We start from the raw sequence: 21669 nt of genomic DNA, 5'->3' as shown, positions 1-21669 counted from the left end.
CACACCCTCTTAAGTTCTTAGCAGTTTAACTCCAGTGTTTCCTGAGGGGGGTCCTCCACACCGAGGGCTGGATCCGGTCCTCTGCTGGGGTTACTGTGCTCGGGTTCCCTTAGTCTGGCGGGGTAGGGTGCTGGGCGCTGGAGCCCCAGTCTGAATGACCTTTGACTTCTCCCAGTGTGGGCGGCCCGACTGGTGGTGTTTCCCATGATGCTCAGCACCATGCAATGTCTCCTCTTTCATGCAACACAAAATGGGGGTGTATCTGTTTGTACGTGTTTAATTGATGTGTGTGCGTGTACACCTGGGACTGATGTCTGTGTGTGTGTGTGTGTGTGTGTGTGCGCACGTGTGTGATGGTGTAGTTTTTGTTCTTTTTCGTTTTTATGACCGATTTTTCTGTTCAGCACTTCGTGTTGTTCTTATGAATATGAAAAGTGCTTTACAAATGAAGAGTGATTGAAAGATTGATTTGATTGATTGATTGATGACTTTTGGTCCATTTTTCTCCAAAGTAAAACCAACAACCTGCCTTTTAGATCCCATTCCCACCACTTTTAACAGTTTCTAAATATCATGAATTGCTCTCTTCAGACCGATGTCTTCCTCACTGCCTTTAAAACGGCGGTGGTGAAGCCCCTTCTGAAGAAGAGCCATCAAGACCCCAACGTTCTGAATAACTAAAGACCTGAATCCAGCTGATTTAACCAGAGCTAAGCACACAGAGTTCAACATGCATCCATAATACACACATTTGGTGTTTTGTTTGCTGTGTGTAAGAGTTAATATACTGAGCAGACGACACATTGTTTTTGTCTTTTTGTCATTTTCTGTATTTTTATGTTTGCTGATGAAGAAAACCACTAAAAGTAAAACTACGATGACTAAAACTACTAAGCTGACTTACTGTCCATCATGCTTCCTCCTCCTCTTCTTCCTCCTTCTCTTCTCTCTCTTTCTCTTTTTCTTATTTTCTTCTTCTTCTGTTTCTGTCTTTCTCCATGTGTCTCCTCTCAAACAGGACTGTCTTCACTGTTACCCTGGTTTCTGCTCTTCAAGTGGTGGAACATGAGTAAAGTGAAGATCAGCACCAAGCCTGTAAAGACCACCAGGGTGATCAGTGCCCCCTTCAGGGTCCTTACCAGGGTCCTGCTGTCCTGAACCTGGACCAGGGTCCTGCTGTCCTGAACCAGGACCACCGGGGTGCTGGTCTCCTGAACCAGGACTACCGGGTGTGCTGGTCTCCTGAACTGGGGCCAGGTTGCAGGTGTCCTGAACCTGGACCAGGTACTGGATGACCGTCCTTCGGTGCATTCTGCCCCCGATGTCCTGCAGCGTCTCACAGGTGTAAAGACCAGCATCTGAAGAGGAGGGTGTGATGATGAGACCCTGGCTGACTGGGATGAGTCGAGGACCAGGATGGAGGATGTCGTCAGCAAAGCGCCAGCTGGTTGGGAGGTTGATTCAAAGGACGGACCAGTTCTTTCGTCCAATCAGCGACGACTGATGTCACCCGATTTCCGTTTTCTCTTTTGCCATTGTGTTTTGTCTTTTTGTGTTGTGTTTTCTGATTTGGCGTTGTGTTTTGCACCTCAGGGCCACCGTAAATTACATTTCTAAAGAAACCCTCCCAACCCCGCCCACCCATCCCACTGAACCCAGGACCTTCTTGCTCTGAGACAAGAACGCTAATCACTGTCCATCATGCTTCCTCCTCCTCTTCTTCCTCCTGCTCTTCTCTCTCTTTCTCTTTTTCTTATTTTCTTCTTCTTCTGTTTCTGTCTTTCTCCATCTGTCTCCTCTCAAACGGGACTGTCTTCACTGTTACCCTGGTTTCTGCTCTTCAAGTGGTGGAGCAAGAGTAAAGTGAAGATCAGCACCACACCTGTAAAGACCACCAGGGTGATCAGTGCCCCCTTCAGGGTCCTGACCAGGGTCCTGTTGTCCTGAACCGGGACCGTGGTGCTGGCGTCCTGAACCGGGACCACCGGGGTGCTGGCGTCCTGAACCGGGACCACCGGGGTGCTGGCGTCCTGAACCGGGACCACCGGGGTGCTGGCGTCCTGAACCGGGATCACCGGGGTGCTGGCGTCCTGAACCGGGACTACCGGGGTGCTGGCGTCCTGAACCGGGACTACTGGGGTGCTGGCGTCCTGAACCGGGAGTACCGGGGTGCTGGTGTCCTGAACCGGGACTACCGGGGTGCTGGCGTCCTGAACCAGGACTACCGGGGTGCTGGCGTCCTGAACTGGGACTACCGGGGTGCTGGTCTCCTGAACTGGGGCCAGGTTGCAGGTGTCCTGAACCTGGACCAGGTACTGGATGACCGTCCTTCGGTGCATTCTGCCCCCGATGTCCTGCAGCGTCTCACAGGTGTAAAGACCAGCATCTGAAGAGGAGGGTGTGATGATGAGACCCTGGCTGATTGGGGTGAGTCGAGGACCAGGATGGAGGATGTCGTCAGCAAAGCGCCAGCTGGTTGGGAGGTTGGTATCAGGGTGACACGGCAGGAACTGAGCTCTGTCCTTGATGAGTACGACAACTTCTGGTTCCTTTGTCACATCAGGAGTTGGACATAGGCTGGTGTCTCCATCTGTCAGACTCTGGAACCAGGAAGACGTTCCAGCAGCAGAGGCACATTTCCCTTCCATCCGGTCCCAGCCACAGTACGGGTCCCTGGCGAGGATGCAGTCGTCACAGGACGTGTAGCGGCTGCAGTCTCGTACGTCCACCTGCACCACGGCGTTGCTGGTGCCGCCGTACAGCTGACCTGTTGTGGACAGTTGCAGGAAGTCAACAGGCAGCGGGTCTTCAAACAGCTGCAGCTCCTCCACGATGCGTCCCTCCTCGCCGTCCAGCTTCACGGCCTTCTGCAGCCAGCCGGACTCTGTGCCGATCAGCAGCATCTGGTGCTGCTCTCCTTTCGGGGATGTCACTTGGTCCACCACAATTTTGGAAAACTTCCTTGATGACTGGACTAACAGAGGTTTTCCACCGATGGGTGTGACGACCCCCTCCATCAGAGGATGGTTTATCACAAACGTCGTGTAATCGTCTGGGAGGTCCAAAGATGAGCTGAAGCCTGCAGCCCTCGTTTCATCGTTAATGCAGGAGCCAGGGCGAGGGGACGGCACCGCTCCGGTGTATGGAACCCAGCCTCCAGTGCGGGTTTCAGCCAGAAACCTCCCGGCAAACACGTCGTTTACGTCTGACAGTCTGTAAGCACAGACAGCAGAATGGCTGCTGGCTCCAGAGTGCTGCGGATTGGACGTAAACGTGGCGTAAAAGATGCTGTCCTTCCAGTTGGTTTGGCTCTTTAGAAGAAAAACATCCTGCACGAGGGCCGATGAGTCTCCAAACGGACAGTCCAGCCGGGCTTTGATAAACGACGACCACTTCTTTTGAAGAATTTTTTTGCCTCCAAGGTCACTCTTGCACACACGAGCGACCCTGGAGACCAGGAGGTCGGCAGGCTGTTCTTCCACGGCTTTCTCAGTGAAAAACAGGAAAACTTGGTCGTCTTCTCCATTGTCACTGTCCTTGCTGGCCTCAACGAGGTTGACGGAAATCATGTTGGGTTCGCTGAGCAAAGACTGCTTCATTTCAGTCTTGATGGCGTTCTGTCCAGGTATGGGTCCATGTTTCTGGAACACCATTTCTGTACCCAGAAAGTTTGCAGAGGTGGCAGAGAACAGGGTGTCATCATTCATCAGGGAGGCGAATCGATCGCTGGGGTCAAACGGTATTGTTCCCTTCACACTCATCTGGTTTCCATCCAGGGAGATGGTTTCATCTGTGACTGTCATGTAGTCACATGAGGGGCTGAAGGCGTTGGTCCCACACACAAGCATTTTTCCACTTTTCAGGGTGTATGTGGCCGTGATGAAGTTTTTACATTTCTCTCTGCTCTTTCCCTTTGTCTGGCAAAAGGATTTTTCATCCGCGCTGCTTTCCCAGGACACCTGTCCAGTTTTCTTGGTGACATTCTTTGAGCTGAGCGTGAGTATTTGCTCTCCGGCACCAAGGATAAGCCGGTCAATGTCCTCTCTCAGTGTGAGCGAGCTCAAATCGCCAAAGGTGGGTTCCTGAAACAGGTTGCCGTTGACATTTTGGAATGGGACACTCCTGTAGGGAGTGACACATGCAGCAATGCCTATAGTCACAGCAGTGAAGACGATCCACAGCAAACTGAAAATCCTCATCTTGTCGTTTGGAAGCTTCTCCTGTACTTCTGATATTCGCTAGAGCTAAGTGTTGAAAGAACAAAATCTGTCGTTTGGAAGTCTCTCCTGTACTTCTGGTATTCGCTGAGTTAAGTGTTGAATGAACAAAATCTGTCGTTTGGAAGTCTCTCCGGTACGTCTGGTATTCACTAGAGCTAAGTGCTGAGTGAACAGAATCTGGCTGGTCTCAGCTGCAGACAATAGATTTCTGAATGTGCCTTTGAAGTCTGTCATGTCATCATATGTTGCCTGCCTTTCAGCTGGTTGCTTAGCAACTGTTGCCATGGAGTCAACAGCCCAACCAGGAGAACCTCCCTCTGTGGAGAGCACAGCAGCACCTGGAGAACAGAATATTATGATACACTTAAATGTATTAAAAGTTAAACCTTTTAATGCTCACAATAAATTTTGTGCATTACATTTTACATTCCCCAAAACTTTACATTCCCCAAACGTTAAAATGCTGTTAATGGATCTGAAATAGAGGGCAAAACAGATTTTCAAAACAGAACAAATCTTTGAAATAGTTTCTGAAACAGATCAGAAGCCACAATATGAAAGACAAAAACAAAACAAAAAACAAAAATCTATCGGGTTGAGAAATCTCTGTATTGTAATTTACACAATGCTTCTGCAGAGTCAAATACACTCTTTATCTTCAAAGTTTTCACTCGATTTATGGACGTGATCTGCAATTTAAATAAAGTTTCAAGTAAAGTTTAAATAAAAATAGTCTATTTTTCCAGTCATATATTTTGTCATTTTAGTTTTCTTTAAAGCAAAGTGGAAATCTCGTCTCGTCTCCTGAGCTGAGTGTCTCGTCACAGCCCTACTACTGATTATTGATAATCCTGCTCAGCTGTTTCATCAAATGTTGTTTTGAAATTAGATTTCTTGGTCAAATTAAACAGCTTGGGACACGCTTTAACCCTCCAGCTAATGTTCCATGATCACTCACGAGAAGCCGTCATTCAGCTTTTCAAACTGTCTGAGAAGTCAAACCAAGACGAAGTAACATGTTGAGTAGGGTTTATTCTTCTGTTAGAGGACAGTGAGAAGAGCTTCTCAGCTGGAATCACTTTCATTTTCATCATTCATTCATCTTTTAGGGGAAGCTTGGGGGTTTAAACTGAGGGCTGACACAGTTCCCAGGTGTCCCCCTCAGAAGTCCTGATCCTGCTGGCAGACAACTGGCCACATCTGATGGAGAGATGCTGACGACTCCGGTCTGATGGTTCATTTAATGTCAAGTAAACCTGCACTGACTGAGAGACTCGGGCTTTCAAGATGCTCCTTCATTTCCACGTGTGGTGAAAATCCAATCCAGGGCTGAAACAGTAAAGCCTGCCATGATGAAGCTAAAAACTAGTTTAAACCTGAGAGAACTCAGTCAATAAAGTCGATTAAATACTGTTTGAGATGGACAGAATGAAGATGTGGTTCAAAATGGAGTATTTAAAAGCGAAAACACTAATACTGCTTAAAAACAATTCATTCATAATTGCCAGTTAGATTACTGTAATGCCTTGCTCTCTGGTTAACCTGGCAAAAGCCATCTTGACATGTGAAGCAACAAATTGCTTCACGTGTCATTTTTCTCGTGGTGTGTGAACAAACTCCGCAAGAATTCAGCTTGCCAGCAAGGTTACTCTCTGGTCTTCCTTGAAAAAATATTTCAAACCTACAATTATTACAAAACTCAGCCGCTGTGCTGATGAGGACCAGGGGGCGGGGCCACATTACACCGGTTCTACAGTCGCTGCATTGGCTCCCTGTCCACTTCAGCATGGATTTTAAAGTTCTCTTATTAGTTTTTAAATGTCTTAACGGCCTTGCGCCTTCTTATCTAGCTGATCTGTTCTGACCGTATTGCAGTGGCTTACTGTGTGTTCCTAAAACCAGAACCAAGACCCACGGTGAGGCGGCTTTTTTTTTGGAACAGCCTGCTGGAGAACCTCAGGACCGCAGACACTGTTGATATTTTTAAAATGAGGTTAAAAACACACCTTCATAACCAGGCTTTTAACTGATCTTTTATAGTCCTCTGATTCCCATCATCATTTTTGTAATTTTATTCTATTTTATTATGAACTTTTACCTCATATTACTTTTTTATTTTAAAGTCTTATCTTATTTATTACTAACTCTGCCATATCCTTTTCAGGCTTTAGCTGTTTTGGCAGGCTTTAGCTGATTCCATAAGGGTGGAATCAATGCAGGGGTCGGCAACCCTTGGCACGCGTGCCACCTGGCACTAACACTGGGCACGTTTACATGCCACCCATATAATGTGTCATGTAGAAGTCCGAGTGGATCTGCTTCACTCTGAGCGGATTGTATTTCGGAGCCGATTGTACGAGGTGGTGTAGACTGATCGATAACCCGCTCCGTGTCTCATGTAAAAGCTGCCTGACAGCGGAGCGGGAAAAAACGGGGGATTATTTGTTCCGCATGCGCGCCCCCGTACGTAGTGACGTGACGACGTGCGCAGTAAACGGGAAACAGGACTGTCAAAAACAAGCAGAAAAACATCTTTTTAATAAAAACCCCGAGAGAAAAAACACTGGAGAGAAAAAATGGAAGCAAATTGCGCTACAGCGAGTTGTTTAAAGAGCTCCATAGCAAAAAACGAGCGATCGCCCCGCCGGTGTTATGGATTAACTGGTTCCCGTGTTAACGAGTGACGGCGGACTTCTGTGTAAACACATGCTGATAACAGCAGCTGTTAAAGACTCATAAAAGACTTTAAACTTATACATTCACTGTAACTGTAGAAAACCGACGTTCGCTAGATCGACTTCAAGTCTCATTCATCTATTGGTCACAAGTTAACACGGGCACCAGTTAATTCGAAACATGAGCATGCACAAAACACAAAGTTGATGAAAGCACTTTTTGGAGTAACAGAAAAAATATCTTTAAAGATATGTTTGTATCTGCTTTATCTGAATGGAATACATTTCCAGGTATGTTGGAAATCTTTTTGTATTTTGTGTTAACTTGCGTTTTAGTTGATAATGGCACACACATTGATGAGAAAACTGGCACTCCATGACAAAAAGGTTGGCGACCCCTGATCGAGACTTTGAAGCCATGGTGGGAACTTTTAAAATCAAATGGCTAAAATCCTTTCTCGTGCAAAAAGACTCTATGTGGTTCCACATCCCAAATTCATGTAATTTATTCATTGTTGATTTGGAAGACGCTTAAAGAAATGACCAAAGTTGCAGATTACAGTCACTTATGCTGTTTTATGAAAACATTTAGGTGGGGAGCTGTGCTCTCTTTATTACTCAGCTGGACTGCCCATTTAGAAGATTGTTTTCCAGGATTTGAGAGAAATTTGAACTTTACGAGTACACCTTCACTCAAACATTTCTTTGGGCATGTAAGGCATGTTTTACTCCAAACAAACTTTCCTAGATTCTAAAAAAAGCTTTTAAGTTACATTTATGGTAGTTTTTAATTGTTAAAAGTCAGATATTAGCGCTTAATAGTGTATAAGATATTTCAACAGGATTGCTGAGAATGAAAGAAAGAGAGAACGAGAGTCTGTACTTGCCTTTGAGCCAACGTCACACAAAGCACACAGATCCTCAGACGCTCAAAATTTCTGTTGTGGTTTTGACATTTCCCCTCCTCTTGTGAAAAAGAGTCACTGTCATTGTCACAGACGCATCTAACATAGTTAACCTTCTCTCTCAAACAGTCTGGTAGGTGCCAAATGCTCAGTGCAGACTCTTCAAAATGCAGAACCAGCCCAAAAGGAAAGTAGAATATCCACATTTTCCTTAATCCTCAGAGGGAATTATGCACATTATTAAACAGCACATGACAGTTTTGGAAAACATCGTGATGGACATCCTGACTTCTCATTATAGGCATCAAATGTTCTGCCTGAATACAGTTATCTAATTAACAGCCCGGGTGGTCAAACGATGAAGCGTCACATTAGCGACTCACATTGAATGTCTGAAAATACTTCTTTGTCTGAGTCTTGCATTTTTTTTCTTGGTATCTGAATTAATGAAAAACTGGCTTTGCATCTTCTGGAGTATTTATTAAAGCGATACGTCAACATTTTGGCAAATTAGCCCATCTAGGGCAATTCAGTAGTCATTTAGAACAGCCTAATTACTTTTTTTGTGAGGGCGAGCTGTTGTTTATTCAGCGGTGGGTCTGAGGAGAGCTTCACTGTGGACATAATGGAAGTGGATGGTACAGTTGCTTCCCTCGTCAAACTCATCAAATACACAATCCAACAACACCAAAACACTCGGGTGGACACGTTATAATCCGCACATTCACTACGCTGTGAAACACCAACAAATAATATTGTAGCGTTACGACATTGAAGCAAATACTGGGAACTACTTTTTCGTTTTAAATCACTACGCCCAGACGCCATGTTTAGTAAGTAGTTCCGTTTTAGCAATCTTCGCAAAAAACGCTCAATCTCGTAATTCTGCATTAATATTTCACAGCGTAGTGAATGTGCGGATTATAACGTGTCCACCTGAATGTTTTGGGGTTGTTGGATTGTGTATTTGATGAGTTTCACGAGGGAAGCAACTGTACCATCCACTTCCATTATGTCTGCAGTGAAGCTCTCCTCAGACCCACCGCTGAATAAACAACAGCTCGCCCTCACAAAAACAGTAATTAGGCTGTTCTAAATGACTACCGAATTGCCCTAGATGGGCCAATTTGCCAAAATGTTGAAGTATCGCTTTAACTAATTATGCAAAATGAACCTTTTATGTTCAGTCAAAGCACTAACTTGGATTTTTTTTTTTTCATTCCAAGGACCGTGATCATTTCCATCTTGAACATGCATGCAGTTAATATGCCGCTATGCAATGATGGAGGACTGGCGATGCTCCACATGAATAAAAAGCAAGGGACAAATGAGTGTAGGAGAACTTCAACTCATCTTCTGAGTGAAACTCACTATTGGCGTCACCATCAATGAGGCGAAACTGAAATAATTGCAGTTTTGAACAAGCACATTGAACACATCATTAGTACAGAAGACAAACAGGCTTTGTAATAATCATCATTTCCATAACACTTGTTCACTCAAACAGGAAATCTCAATGAAAACCAGAGATCCAAAGTTCTTACGAACAATGATAAACTGTGGAAATGTTTTATTTTGTGTTGTTGTTTGTGTCAGGATGTTGTGTTCACCCCATTCACATACAGACATAGCTGGAGCTTTTTAAAAAGTCTTGTTTTCTGTGGCCCTGAGGACCAAAACATAATCCAAGTTTTCACCTGAAAACATTGCCATGCATCAGGGGCCCAAAGTGCTTGAATTAGCCCCAGCCAGAGTGTCCTCCCAGGTGCTATATTTGTTTTGATGGTGATATTGTATTTTCTCATGGCAGCGAGAATTAGATTACAGGCTTGTTGTCTTTTTTTTCTTCAACAGTCTGCATGCTCATGTGGTTCTGAGGTCAAGACACTGAACCCCACAAAGCTCCAGTGGAGACGGAGCCCCAAGATTCAAGATTCAAAAATATTTATTGTACCCTTAGGTAAATTCAGCTTACAGTGAGTGAGTCTTCCCATTTTATAACACACACCTAAAAACAACACGAGACAAGACAAAGAGACGACAGTGCTGCAGCTAAAACCAAGGAGATAGCCCCAATGAAACCCTAAATAATGAATAACAAAAAAAAATGGCTGAAAACATGTCAGACCCCGCTAAATAAGGAAGTGCCATCCATGAGATTAAGATGAGAGAAGCCATTCAAAAAGTAACTATATTAGTTATATTTCAGTTCCTCTCATTTGTTTAGAGCACAGATTGCTGCTGGTACAGAGCTGCTTTTATAGCGTTCAGTTTTACAGGCGGGTACCCTGAAGCTCCGACCTGAAGGGAGCAGCTGAAATTCACCGTTCAGAGGGTGGAGTCGTCTCTTACAACAGAGTTTGCTCTCTCTGTAACTGTTTGGTGTACAGGAATTGTGGGTGAAGCTGAGACTCTCCAGTCAGCTTGCTGGACCATGTAACGATTTGGTGTAAATACTTTTTGTTTTTTAAGGACACATTTCCAAACCATGAAACAAGACAAAAGGATAAAACCGATTCGATAAAAGCACGATAAAACAGGATCAACATAGTCCTATCAATGTTAAAAATGGACAGTTTTCTCAGACAAAACAGGCGCTGGCGTCCTTTTTACACACAGCTTCACAGTTTGCTTCAAATTTCAGTTCATTGTCGATGATGGTTCCGAGATATTTGTATGTGTTAACACAATCCACTGTCTGACCCTTTAAAACCGTGGCCTCTGGATTGGGAGGCCTGTTTTTCCGAAAGTCGATGATCATGTCTTTTGTTTTGGAGATATTCATCTCAAGGAAAGATTTACTGCACCAATCCAGAAAATCATCAACCACCGGGCCATGGCTCGTCTCGTTGTTTTTCAACCAGCCAACAGTAACTGTGTCATCTGCAAACTTTAAAGCGAACCCCGATTAAAATGTCTATTAGCTCTACAAATGTTGTCGCTGATGTCTACACTTAAAATACGTTGTTAGAAAAGTATAAACATAATGCATAAGTTATAAAATGCCACTCGTTTATAGGATTATTGCTTACATGGTGGCGGCCATGTTTTGGCCGCGCAATGCATTCTGGGAGTGATGACGTCAGGTAGTTGTCTGTTCACCGAGCAAAGCCACAAATTACTCACAAATTACTTCTCTCGTCAGCTACAACTGAACAAAATGCCACATTGCGTCACTTTTGGATGTAATTTTGAAAACAAGGGAATTAAAAGAAGTGTGGTGAGCATCCACAGCTCTCCTAAGGAGAGAAAATTAAGAAAAGAGTGGGAAGATGCCTGTGGGAGAGTTCAGCTCCCCATACCTGTGCTCAGAAATCACGTTAACTGCATAAAATAATAATATTCTAACATTAATTCACAGAACAACTGTTATTAATTTCAAATTGTTTAATACAATTAAAGGTTAAAAAAATAAGTCATTTAAAAGAGCCGCAGATCTGCTGACGCAGTGAATCAAACCCGCCTCTGACAGGAAGTTGTTGCATCTGAGATTATTCATGAAGAGAGTAAGCAAAGGGCGAATCAAACATGTCTAAAAGACAGTTAAATTTACTGTCATTTTTTAAAAAGAAGGAAGGGGAACGCGATGATGACTCAAAACGAGTCCGAATAACACCAGCAAGTGACGCTCAGCTGAAACAGGGAGGAGGAGGAGAATCCGGACAGGGCCGTGATGTGGAGTGTTCTGGACTGTTAAATATGGTAAGAACACTGTCTGTTATTAGGCCGCCGTGCCAGATTTTAAATGATAACACAAGATTTGTGTGTGCTCTCCCGGCCGTGTGCGTGGCCGCTCTCCGGTATGTTATATATTTGCTCCCGCTCCGCAAACCGAAGTATGACCGCACCTACCCCACCCCCCCCACCCCGCCCGCCCGCTCCTCAGATAAAACGCGTCTCCACACGACGCTCCCGGGCTGAATTTCAGCCCCACCCCGGCCCTGCTGGCCGGGGCCCACAAGACGTCCGGGTTTATGCAGACAGCCTGAAAGTTTGGATGCGCTGTGACACAGGGGAGATCTATGGTAAAGTAGAGAGAGCAACCATCTCCGTTTGTCATTTTTGTGTTAATTATGTTAATCGTGACGATATAAAGTAAATAAGTACCATGAACAGCGACAGAAAGAAAATTGAGCTCTTTGCAGCAGACGCTCTCTCTCGGTTGCCACTGAGAGGCAGCATCCACAAAGGCACCAGCGGCTGTGACCGACTCTCTCTTCCTCTTGATAGCTACCATTTGTATCGTCATCTCCTCTGTTACTTTCATTTTCGTCCTCGCTCTGTATTTGGTTTCGTGTTGGTTTGAATTGAAAGGGTTGAACACTCATGCTTATAAAGCTGTGAACAGATCACTCCTAAAAACACTGCTGAGAGGTGAAACAACTTTGTGACGTCACTACCCAGAATGCTTTGCAACGTGCACAACAATGGCGGCCTCCGTGCGAAATAAACTTTGTTAAAATATAGTTAACTGAATGTATATATTTTTTTAAATTATTCATAGATATGTTACTGACAGCAAGCTGAACCACATAGAGCAAATTTATCATTATAGTCGGGGTTCCTTTTAAAATAGTTCTGTCCTCTCTGCTGCTGCGGCACATGTTTGTATACAGAATGAACAGGAGAGGAGAAACACACATCCTGTGGGGATCCAGTGGAGGATGTAACCTGATCCCAGACAGTTCCATTCACTCTCACTTTCTGTGTCCTGTCAGTTAAAAAGTTCAGAATCCAGCCCACAAGATTGTGACTAATGTTAAAATGGTCTAAAAGCCTTGAGGCTAAAACATGGGGTTGGATCGTATTAAAAGCAGATGAAAAATCAATAAATAAGAGTCTTGCATGTGTTCCTATCCCCTCCAGATGTTTAAAAAGCAAATGTAATAGAGTGACTGTAGCATCTTCTCCCCCTGTTAGATCTATAAGCAAATTGCATAGGATCAAGATCATGCTCAGTATACTTCAGAATTTCAGATCTGACAATTTTCTCGAAACATTTCATTACAATCGATGTCGGTGCGATTGGTCGAAAATCATTGAGGGTTTTAGGAAAAGTAATTTTGGGGGCAGGGATGACAACAGCATCCTTCCAGACTCTTGGCACATGCTGCCTCTTTAGAGACTGATTAAAAATGTGCTGAAAAATAGAACTCAGTTCCTGTGCACAAGATTTCAACAAGCGGCCGCAGATGGTATCAGGACCATAGCTTTGGTTTGGTTTGAGGGAACAGAAGGATTTTTCAACATCCTTCGAGGAAATAAAAAAGTGCTGATCGTCTCTTACTTCATGACTCACTTCCTGTATTTCCTGACTAAAATCAAAAGTATCAAAACGTGTATAAAAACAATTCAGTGCATTTGCAAATTCAAGGTCTGACTCAAAACCATCTAAAGAGGTGATACTACTGGTTTTGGAGTGTTGGAGGCCTGCAGTGGCTTTCATGCTTGACCAAGGAGATCCAAGATTATTCATAGCCATCTTGTTCTCCAGTTTCCGTTTGTAGTCCTGCTTTGCTTTTAAGATGCCTGTTTTCACCTCCTTAGTGGCTGTGTGCAGCTCGGAGGCTGCTCCTTGCTTAAAGGCCAGTCTCTTAGCCTGTATACTAGCCTTAACCGACTGGGTGATCCATGGCTTGTTATTTGGAAACACTTTTACACGCCTGCAGGGAATTATCATGTCTCTGCAAAAAGCGGTATATGAACAGATGACGTCGGCAAGTTCATCAAGATCCTCTCCACAGGCTTCTTTGAACATATCCCAGTCAGTGCAATCATAACATCCTTGTAGGCATTGTACAGCCTCCTCAGTCCAGTCCTTCATCTCTCTTGTGTGGACCTTTTCCCTGTGTAATACAGTCTTGCATGTAGGCAGAAGATGCACACAATTGTGATCCCCCGCCTGGTTGGACAGGTTACATATTGATAAAAGTCAGGTAGTGTCTTTTTAAGGGAGTCATGGTTAAAATCACCCAATACAAAGATCGGTGCATCAGGTGAGACAGATTGTAGTTTCTGCACCACATCATCGATGACACTGCAGGCAGAGCATGGCAGCCTTCGCTGAGCAAGGTGACTTCCAGTGTAAAGTGCTCTGAGACTGATGAAGCAGTGAAAATGCACTATGTCAGGACAGTCCGTTAAACGTTGGCCCTGCTTCAGTCCACAGACTGCTGGAATCAGCACAGCACAGCCCTGAGCCAGATAAAGTGGGATAGAACATCAGTGGACGTAATGACCAGTCTGACTCACTGGCCAACACAGTCTATGCTTTCAAGATGAGGGATGAAGCGTCCCCTATTTGATGAGACTTATGTTTACCCTGCTTGGGTCACGCTGGACCATGTTCTTAGTAGAGCTGCTTTAGGTTTAGATCAGAGGTTAATGTTATTCAACGATAGATTTACTATTTACAACAAAGACAGTTGTCCCTCATTCCTTCTGGACATTCTGCAGCATTAAATGTGCTCATAGATCTTGTACTTTAAAACAAAGGAAGTTGTTATTTTTAAGTTTCATTGCTGTAATTTTATTGATCTGATCCAGTTGGGATTTTGTGAGATTGTATGTGACCATCAAATAAGGCCCGGTTTATACGTCAACCTTTTCAAGTGTAAACACAAACCTTTGGTCGTGTTCTGGATGTCTGTTTACACACCAACAGTGATCAGAGCCACTGAAAACAGAACTTTTTGAAAACACTCCTTTTTTGTGTTCATGGATCGATTACAGAAAAAAACAACGGCACCCACAAGTGGAGCACCTTGCATGGCAGGCGCCTCCACTGGTGTGTGTGAATGGGTGCCTGTCATTGGCAGTGTAAAGCACTGTAGCGCTGCTCAAGCTGAAAAGTGCTGCAGAACCTGAATCCATTTATCACGAACCTGCTCCACACGTTCACACCTCACGGTTGGATGACAGTTTTATGTGGAGCTAAATGTTCCTAATCTGTGGGTCCTGGTCCCATCAGTTTGCTTCACTTTAACTATTTTTCTGTTTGCTGTTTCTCAGTCCCTCTTTTTTCTCTCCATACAATTCGATAACCCCAACCGGTAGAGACAGATGGCCGCCACCTCAGAGTCTGCATCCCGAGAGGTTTTTTCCTGTTCGAAGCTTTTTTCCTCTCCGCTGTAGCCTATGTCTGCTTGATTTATTTGGTCCATATTTAGTTTTTGCTGTGTTCTTTTTGGTGCTGTGATGTGTCAATTATTCGGAATTGTCTGCACATTCCTGATCCATTTAGTCTGAATTTATTGTTTTCCGACCCTGTTGACCACTGCTATAAACCACCATCAAGGGAGAATTGTCATTTTCCCTGAGATTGAATTGATGGAGGAGACATTCCCTGATAAAATTCACTCTTCAAGAAGGATGAGTCTTTTCATTTCCAAAACTAAATGAGTTTTTGTGCTTGTGCCACCCTCGGGTCAAAATGTCAGCTCTGCACAATAACGAAAAATCATCCAGAGTGAGAAGAAACATGAGAATGAAGTTTCTGTTTCCTTGAACCAAACTGACACTAAATCGTCGTTGTTTCTCTTAATGATTTTAATTGAGGTCCATATTTTATGTTTGGCAAACAGTGACGTTTGACTCACAGCAAGAAGCAGAGAGCTGGCGGTGTGAAAGGCCCTCCCACCTCCCCAGTGTCTGATGAAGTAGCACATTACGGTCTGCGAGATAGTACCGATAAAGCCAGCTGCATACAGAGCACAAATCCAGCGTCAGCTTCTTCTCGGCACATACCGTATTTATAGCTATAAAACACTTCGGAAATCGTCGGCCGCTGAAGGTTCTGTTGAATTCTTATCATGCATTTTAAACACCAAGAATTCATATCTCTTCGATATACGACAGCACCAGAGAGTTGTGCCTGCTTTCAAAAAATATATATAAAAAAAATGTCTGATGTAAAAAGTCCGTGCTCACAGCTTCACACTTGTTCATTGATTCGTCTGTTCTGGGACCAAGAACGTTGAGCAAGTTCCAGACGGGGGGATGTTTGGGAGAAGTCTCCTGCAACAGTCTGAATTTAGCAGCGAGTCTCCAGACTCGGCCGCATTCCATTAACTTCCAGCAGCTTTCACAAAGCGAAGAGGAAACATTTCTTGGAGGTTATGCTCAGGATGAGCTCTGTTATCGTCTCAGACCTGATGAACGTGGAGCCTGTTTAAACAGCATTTCAAGTGAAAACGCATTGTTACGATTCTGGAAAAGTTTCGCATTGACACAGCAACGTCTTCAAAATGATGTCCGTTTAGATGGGATCAGCAGAAAGACTGAAAACTGTGTAAAATTAACAGAGGCGGGTACACCGACATCTATGTGGACCGATGGCTAAATGAGACTGCTACTGGCGGTGACTCGACCATAAAACCACCACGTACCAGGAGAAGGTGGACTGGGAGTCATGACACAGGAAACATTGTTTTTGTCCACTTATTAGTGTTTTCAGAAAGTTTCACTTTGAGAGCCATTTTCTAAAAGTCACATTTGCTCAGAGCAACTTCTGTTGTGGAAACGGACGTCAAAATGCAACATAGAGTTTGAAAATGGGTGCCAAATCATGTATGGATTTGAAGACCTTTCTGTGGGAACTCTGCATGTTCTTCCTGTGCAAACGCAAGTTTTCTCTGCTCGGCTACAAAGACATATGTTTGGAACGACCCGGTGACTCTGTATTGCGCAGGAATTTAAGTGTGCGTGATTGTCTCTCTGCATTGACCCTGTGATGGACTGTCCACCGTCCAGCTGAGATCTGATGTAACAGCAGTGCATGAGTGCAAATGTTCAGTCCACCACACATGCTTCTATCCAATAAGCAGTGCATTCAGACTGCGTGGGCGTGGGTGTGTGTGTGGTGGATCTTGAGTGCAGACCTCTTACCGAGCCGGACCTGGTTTGAGCTGTTGCTGCAGGTCTGTTGTACCTCCTCGCTGTCCCAGCCCGGCGGGTAGAGCGCACAGCCCGATCCTATCAGCAGGCCTGCGAGGGAGACGACGAGGAGAACAGTCAGGCCTGTGATCAGGCTTAAACCACGGCGACGCGTCTGATCGCTGAGGGGTTCACATCCATCACAAAACATGACCGCGGGCAGACAAGACAGCACCGTTTGTGAGAGGAGACCTGCAGCAAGGACGAGCGCCCGTCGTCAAGGTGCTCGCTCGGCTCCTGGAGGAATGATTGTTTTTCAGCAACCTTGCCTTTGTGGCGTTTCGTAATTTACCAATCTTTCATTAAAGTGAATGAGATTGCAAAGTAGCGTTTTTGTTTACCCTTCTTTGAAAGAACTAAATTTAAAGCCTGGCTCTGAGTTGATTCCCCGGTTTACGTTATAATCAGAAGGCAATGAGCTGCTGCTTTCCCTGGGAGTGATCTGTGTGGCCTCGCTTTTCTCCCCTCCACCTGATCGCCGCTCTCCAGCAGACAGCGACAGACACGAGGCTCCGACCTAACTAAAGCATTGCGAAACGCTTGTAAAAAGAAAAATAATTTATATCGACAATTTTTAAGACACAAGACTGAAGAATATGAACTTAGATATAAAAAATATAAAAACAAACTGATATATTGAGAAATAGCAAGAAATTATACTATAATAAATTACTTGAAAAAAATAAAAATAACACTAAGGGGGTCTGGGAAATATTAAATACCGTTATTAAAGGGGATAAAAATAATAGTAATTCATATCCAAACTATTTTATTAATGAGGACTCTGAGATTAACAATATGAATGATGTGGTGGATCGTTTCAATCATTTTTTTTGTAAATGTTGGTTCGGATCTGGCAGAAAAAATTCCTAAATGTCATAATAATCAAGCAGAGTTATTGGTAGACAACAATTCTAAGACAATGTTTTTGGCAGGAGTAACGGAGGAAGAAGTAATAGATGTTGTGAACAAATGTAAGAATAAGTATTCTACGGATTGCTTTGAAATTAATATGGCATTAGTGAAAAAACTTATACATAGTATTTCCAAACCAATAACATATATATGTAACATGTCTTTCCAAACAGGACCATTTCCGAGCAAAATGAAAGTTGCAAAAGTATTACCATTGTATAAAAATGGAAACAGACACATCTTCACAAACTACAGGCCTGTCTCTCTGCTCCCCCAGTTTTCCAAAAATATTGGAGAAACTGTACAACAGTAAATTAGAGAATTTCATTACTAAACACAATTTAATTAATGAAGGGCAATATGGTTTTAGAGCAGCAAGGTCGACATCAATGGCCATAATTGATGCAGTGGAACAAATTACTCATAGTTTAGATAAAAAGAAACATTCGGTAGGAATTTTAATTGATCTGAAAAAGGCTTTCGATACAATTAATCATGATATTTTATTAAAAAAACTGGAAAGGTATGGCATTAGGGGAGTGGCTTTGAGTTGGATTCAAAGTTATTTAACGGGAAGAAGGCAGTATGTGAGGATGGGTGAGTTTGCATCTGGGTGTTTGGACATTGGTTGTGGGGTTCCTCAGGGTTCGGTGCTGGGTCCAAAGTTGTTTCTTTTGTATATAAATGATATTTTCAATGTATCTAAATTAATACAGTTAGTTTTGTTCGCGGATGACACCAATATATTCTACTCTAATGACGACTATAATGATTTAATACACAATATAAATAGTGAAGTATTAAAGATAAAAACATGGATGGATATAAATAAATTATCCTTGAATTTAAGTAAAACTAAAGTTATGTTCTTCAGCAATTACACTGACAACTCATGCCAAGTGAAAATTGATGGTTACGGGTTGGATGTTGCTTCAGAAATGAAATTCTTAGGGATATTTATTGACAGTAAACTAAGCTGGAAACCGCATATAAGACACATACAAGGTAAGATTTCCAAATGTATCGCAATTATAAATAAAGCAAAATACTATTTAGATTATAATGCACTACATCTATTATATTGCTCACTGGTTTTGCCATACTTGATGTATTGTATCGAAGTCTGGGGTAATAACTATAAAAGTTTACTGCACCCCCTGGTTATACTCCAAAAATGAGCGATAAGAATAATAAATAAGGTAGGTTATTGTGAACATACTAATAAATTGTTTCTAAATTCAAAAATATTAAAATTTTATGATTTAGTTGACTTCTGCACTGCTCAACTTTTATTTAAAGCAAATAAAAATGCACTCCCGGAGAAGATCCAAAAGCTCTTTACACAGAGACAAGGGGGCTATAATCTAATGGGGTGTAGTAACTTTAAGTGTCAAACAGTGAGAACCACAAGGAAAAGTATGTGTGTGTCTATATGAGGAGTTAAGCTTTGGAATCATTTGGGGGTCGAGCTTAAGCAATGTCCAAACATTTACAGGTTCAAAGCAAAATATAAGGAAGCAGTGCTGTCACAGTACTTAGAGGAGGATCACGTTACAAATAGATAATATGGCCAAATAATACTAATACGCCATGGAAAGGAAATTATTATATAGATGTGCATAGACCTTTATTTTGAATATGTTTAGAGCTTTATATTCGTTATAGGTGTATGATGATCTCAGTGTAACTACCTACCACTAATGGTATGAGCACGGTATAAGAAAGAGGAATCTCAACAACGTATGTCATTGCACTGTTATGTGACCATATGTATGGCCTCGAATGACAATTCTATTGAGTATAAGAGATTGGATAAAATAGTCTAATGATTAAGTCATCTATTGGAAATGAATCACCTGAAAATATAATAAAAACCAAAAATAATAATAATAAAAATAAAAGTAATATGAACAGGCTGTAGGTCTATACCTACAGCTCTTATCAGTACTGTTTCTGCTTGAAGTACTTTCAAAGTGATTTAGGGCTGGCAGTTCATGGGCTGGTGGTGGAAGGAAACCCCTACTACTCTCAGACTCACAGAATGTCTTTTAATGCACCACACAGCTTAGGAAGTATTCATAAACATCTTGAAATAACTACAGAGGGCAGCGGGGCGGGAGTCAGTGTTACCGGCCTCCAGCCTAGGGGTGCCTGGGCCGGTAGCGTTTTGCCTCACAATCATTGAAGAACTGTGGAGCAGTAAAATGAGACACGGTTATACGTGTGTGACCACTGAAAGCGCCATTTTAAAGGCCTCAGTATACTCCCCCGTCGCCGCCACGGCGTTCCTACGTCGGCAACCCTACGCCGCTACTGAACATATCTTGCTCCTGCGTCAAGGGAACGCCCTCCTCTGCCAAGCCGCTAGCAGTCACAACAACAATGCGGCTTCCGTAGCTCCGGCTTTACCTAGACATAGATCTATACACATAGATTTCTAGACGTACGTATCTAGACACGCGTGCATTTACCGAACATATATCTGCATATATGACATATCTGGCGACACCGGGCTGTGGTGGAGGAGAGGCTGAGCAGACCGTGATGAAATATTGGTGAAACTAATGAGCTTTTGGACGATTAAAGCCGTTTGAGGAGCGGCTTTACACATAGCCCCGTCTGCTAACAGTGCTAACACTGCTAACAGTATAGGGATGTGCGCCGCTCAATTTTGGATCTCAATTTCTCCTGAAGCACTGTTCGGATCAGAAAAGTATTCCGGGTGAGTTCTACTTTATTCTATAAACAACGCGAAAGCGGACCAATCACAGCCCTCGACGTTCACGTCACCACGCGTTGAAACGACGCGAAGTCACAATTTTCGGGAGGCGCACGTCAAGCCCCGACGTAGCCCGCCGTACGGCTACGACGTCTACGACGTAGCGGCGACGGGGGAGTATACTGAGGCCTTAATTGTGCCACTTCCATTATAAAATCACATTTCAAACAAATTCAAATTCAAATCCATCAAAGCACATCAAACATTCAACATAACATAGACACTCCATTTGCAATTAACAGGTTAACATCAAAACTCATCTTCTTACCAGAAATCAAACAGAAATAGGAACATCTCATCAGTGTAATATCATGAGGCGGCTGCCTTCATACACTACAGCAATACAAAAATAACACTACTTTACATTTTACATCCAACTCAACACAAATGAAACAGGTGCTTATGCTTTCCCCAAAGTTCTTTTAGAGTTAATTTGTATATAGTTTAGTTCGCAGCACTCATTAAACATTCAAAGATTCCCACACGTTGCCACATCGTGGTCACTTGAAGCTAACAGCTAATATGGGAAAAACACGAATCATGCTCAAACTCTGCAATTCAACAATCATTCTGCACACCCGCGACATCAACAGCAACACAAGACTACAACAAACTTGTGAGCTTAAGGTTAAGTGATAAAACATAATGTTCAACATACCTGTGGAGCAGTAAAATGAGACACGGTTATACGTGTGTGACCGCTGAAAGCGCCATTTTAATTCTGCCACTTCCTGGATGGTGCGCTTCAGAAGCGGTTTTCCTTACTGATCCATGGTACTTGAGTGACACCTACTGTCACAAAAGGGTAACGACAGTGACATTTGGAACATGATATATAATACGAGAAACCACTCGTATTATTTTTCGGGTTTCTTGTTTTAAATGTGGCGGGGGGGGGTCAGTTTTTCCTCGGCCAGCTGATCCACAACTCAGCTTTTTAAAGCACCACACAGTGAATGAATAGTCATACACACCTTATTTTGAACAACCATTCAGCAGAAACAGTGATGGCCAAAATAATATTGGAAAAAAGAAAGAAAAAAGAAAATGATTATGCAACGAGCTCATACTGATATTATATGGTACCAGTGTTATGTGACAGTTTGATTACCTCTATCAGTGTACTGTCCTTACCATTGCTGGTATTATGGTTGCATTATTATTATCTATTACTATTGGTATTTAATGCTATTCCTTACCATTGTTGGGAAGCAATCAATGTATCAATGTAATTATTGCCT

The 21669-nt window shown here is 43.1% G+C and overlaps 1 protein-coding gene across 1 annotated transcript; it reads right to left on the bottom strand.

Annotated features, from left to right (window-relative positions):
* Window positions 1–1799: 1799 nt before the first annotated feature.
* Window positions 1800–3848, bottom strand: LOC115383384 (semaphorin-4E-like). The gene has a single exon (XM_030085565.1). The coding sequence runs from the start codon at window positions 3846–3848 to the stop codon at window positions 1800–1802; it is 2049 nt and encodes a 682-aa protein (XP_029941425.1).
* Between the last annotated feature and the right edge of the window lie 17821 nt (window positions 3849–21669).

The sequence above is a fragment of the Salarias fasciatus genome, assembly GCF_902148845.1.
Source record: "Salarias fasciatus chromosome 7 unlocalized genomic scaffold, fSalaFa1.1 super_scaffold_4, whole genome shotgun sequence".
In the NCBI taxonomy this organism is placed as follows: domain Eukaryota; kingdom Metazoa; phylum Chordata; class Actinopteri; order Blenniiformes; family Blenniidae; genus Salarias; species Salarias fasciatus.
This window is presented reverse-complemented; position numbering and strand designations above follow the sequence as displayed.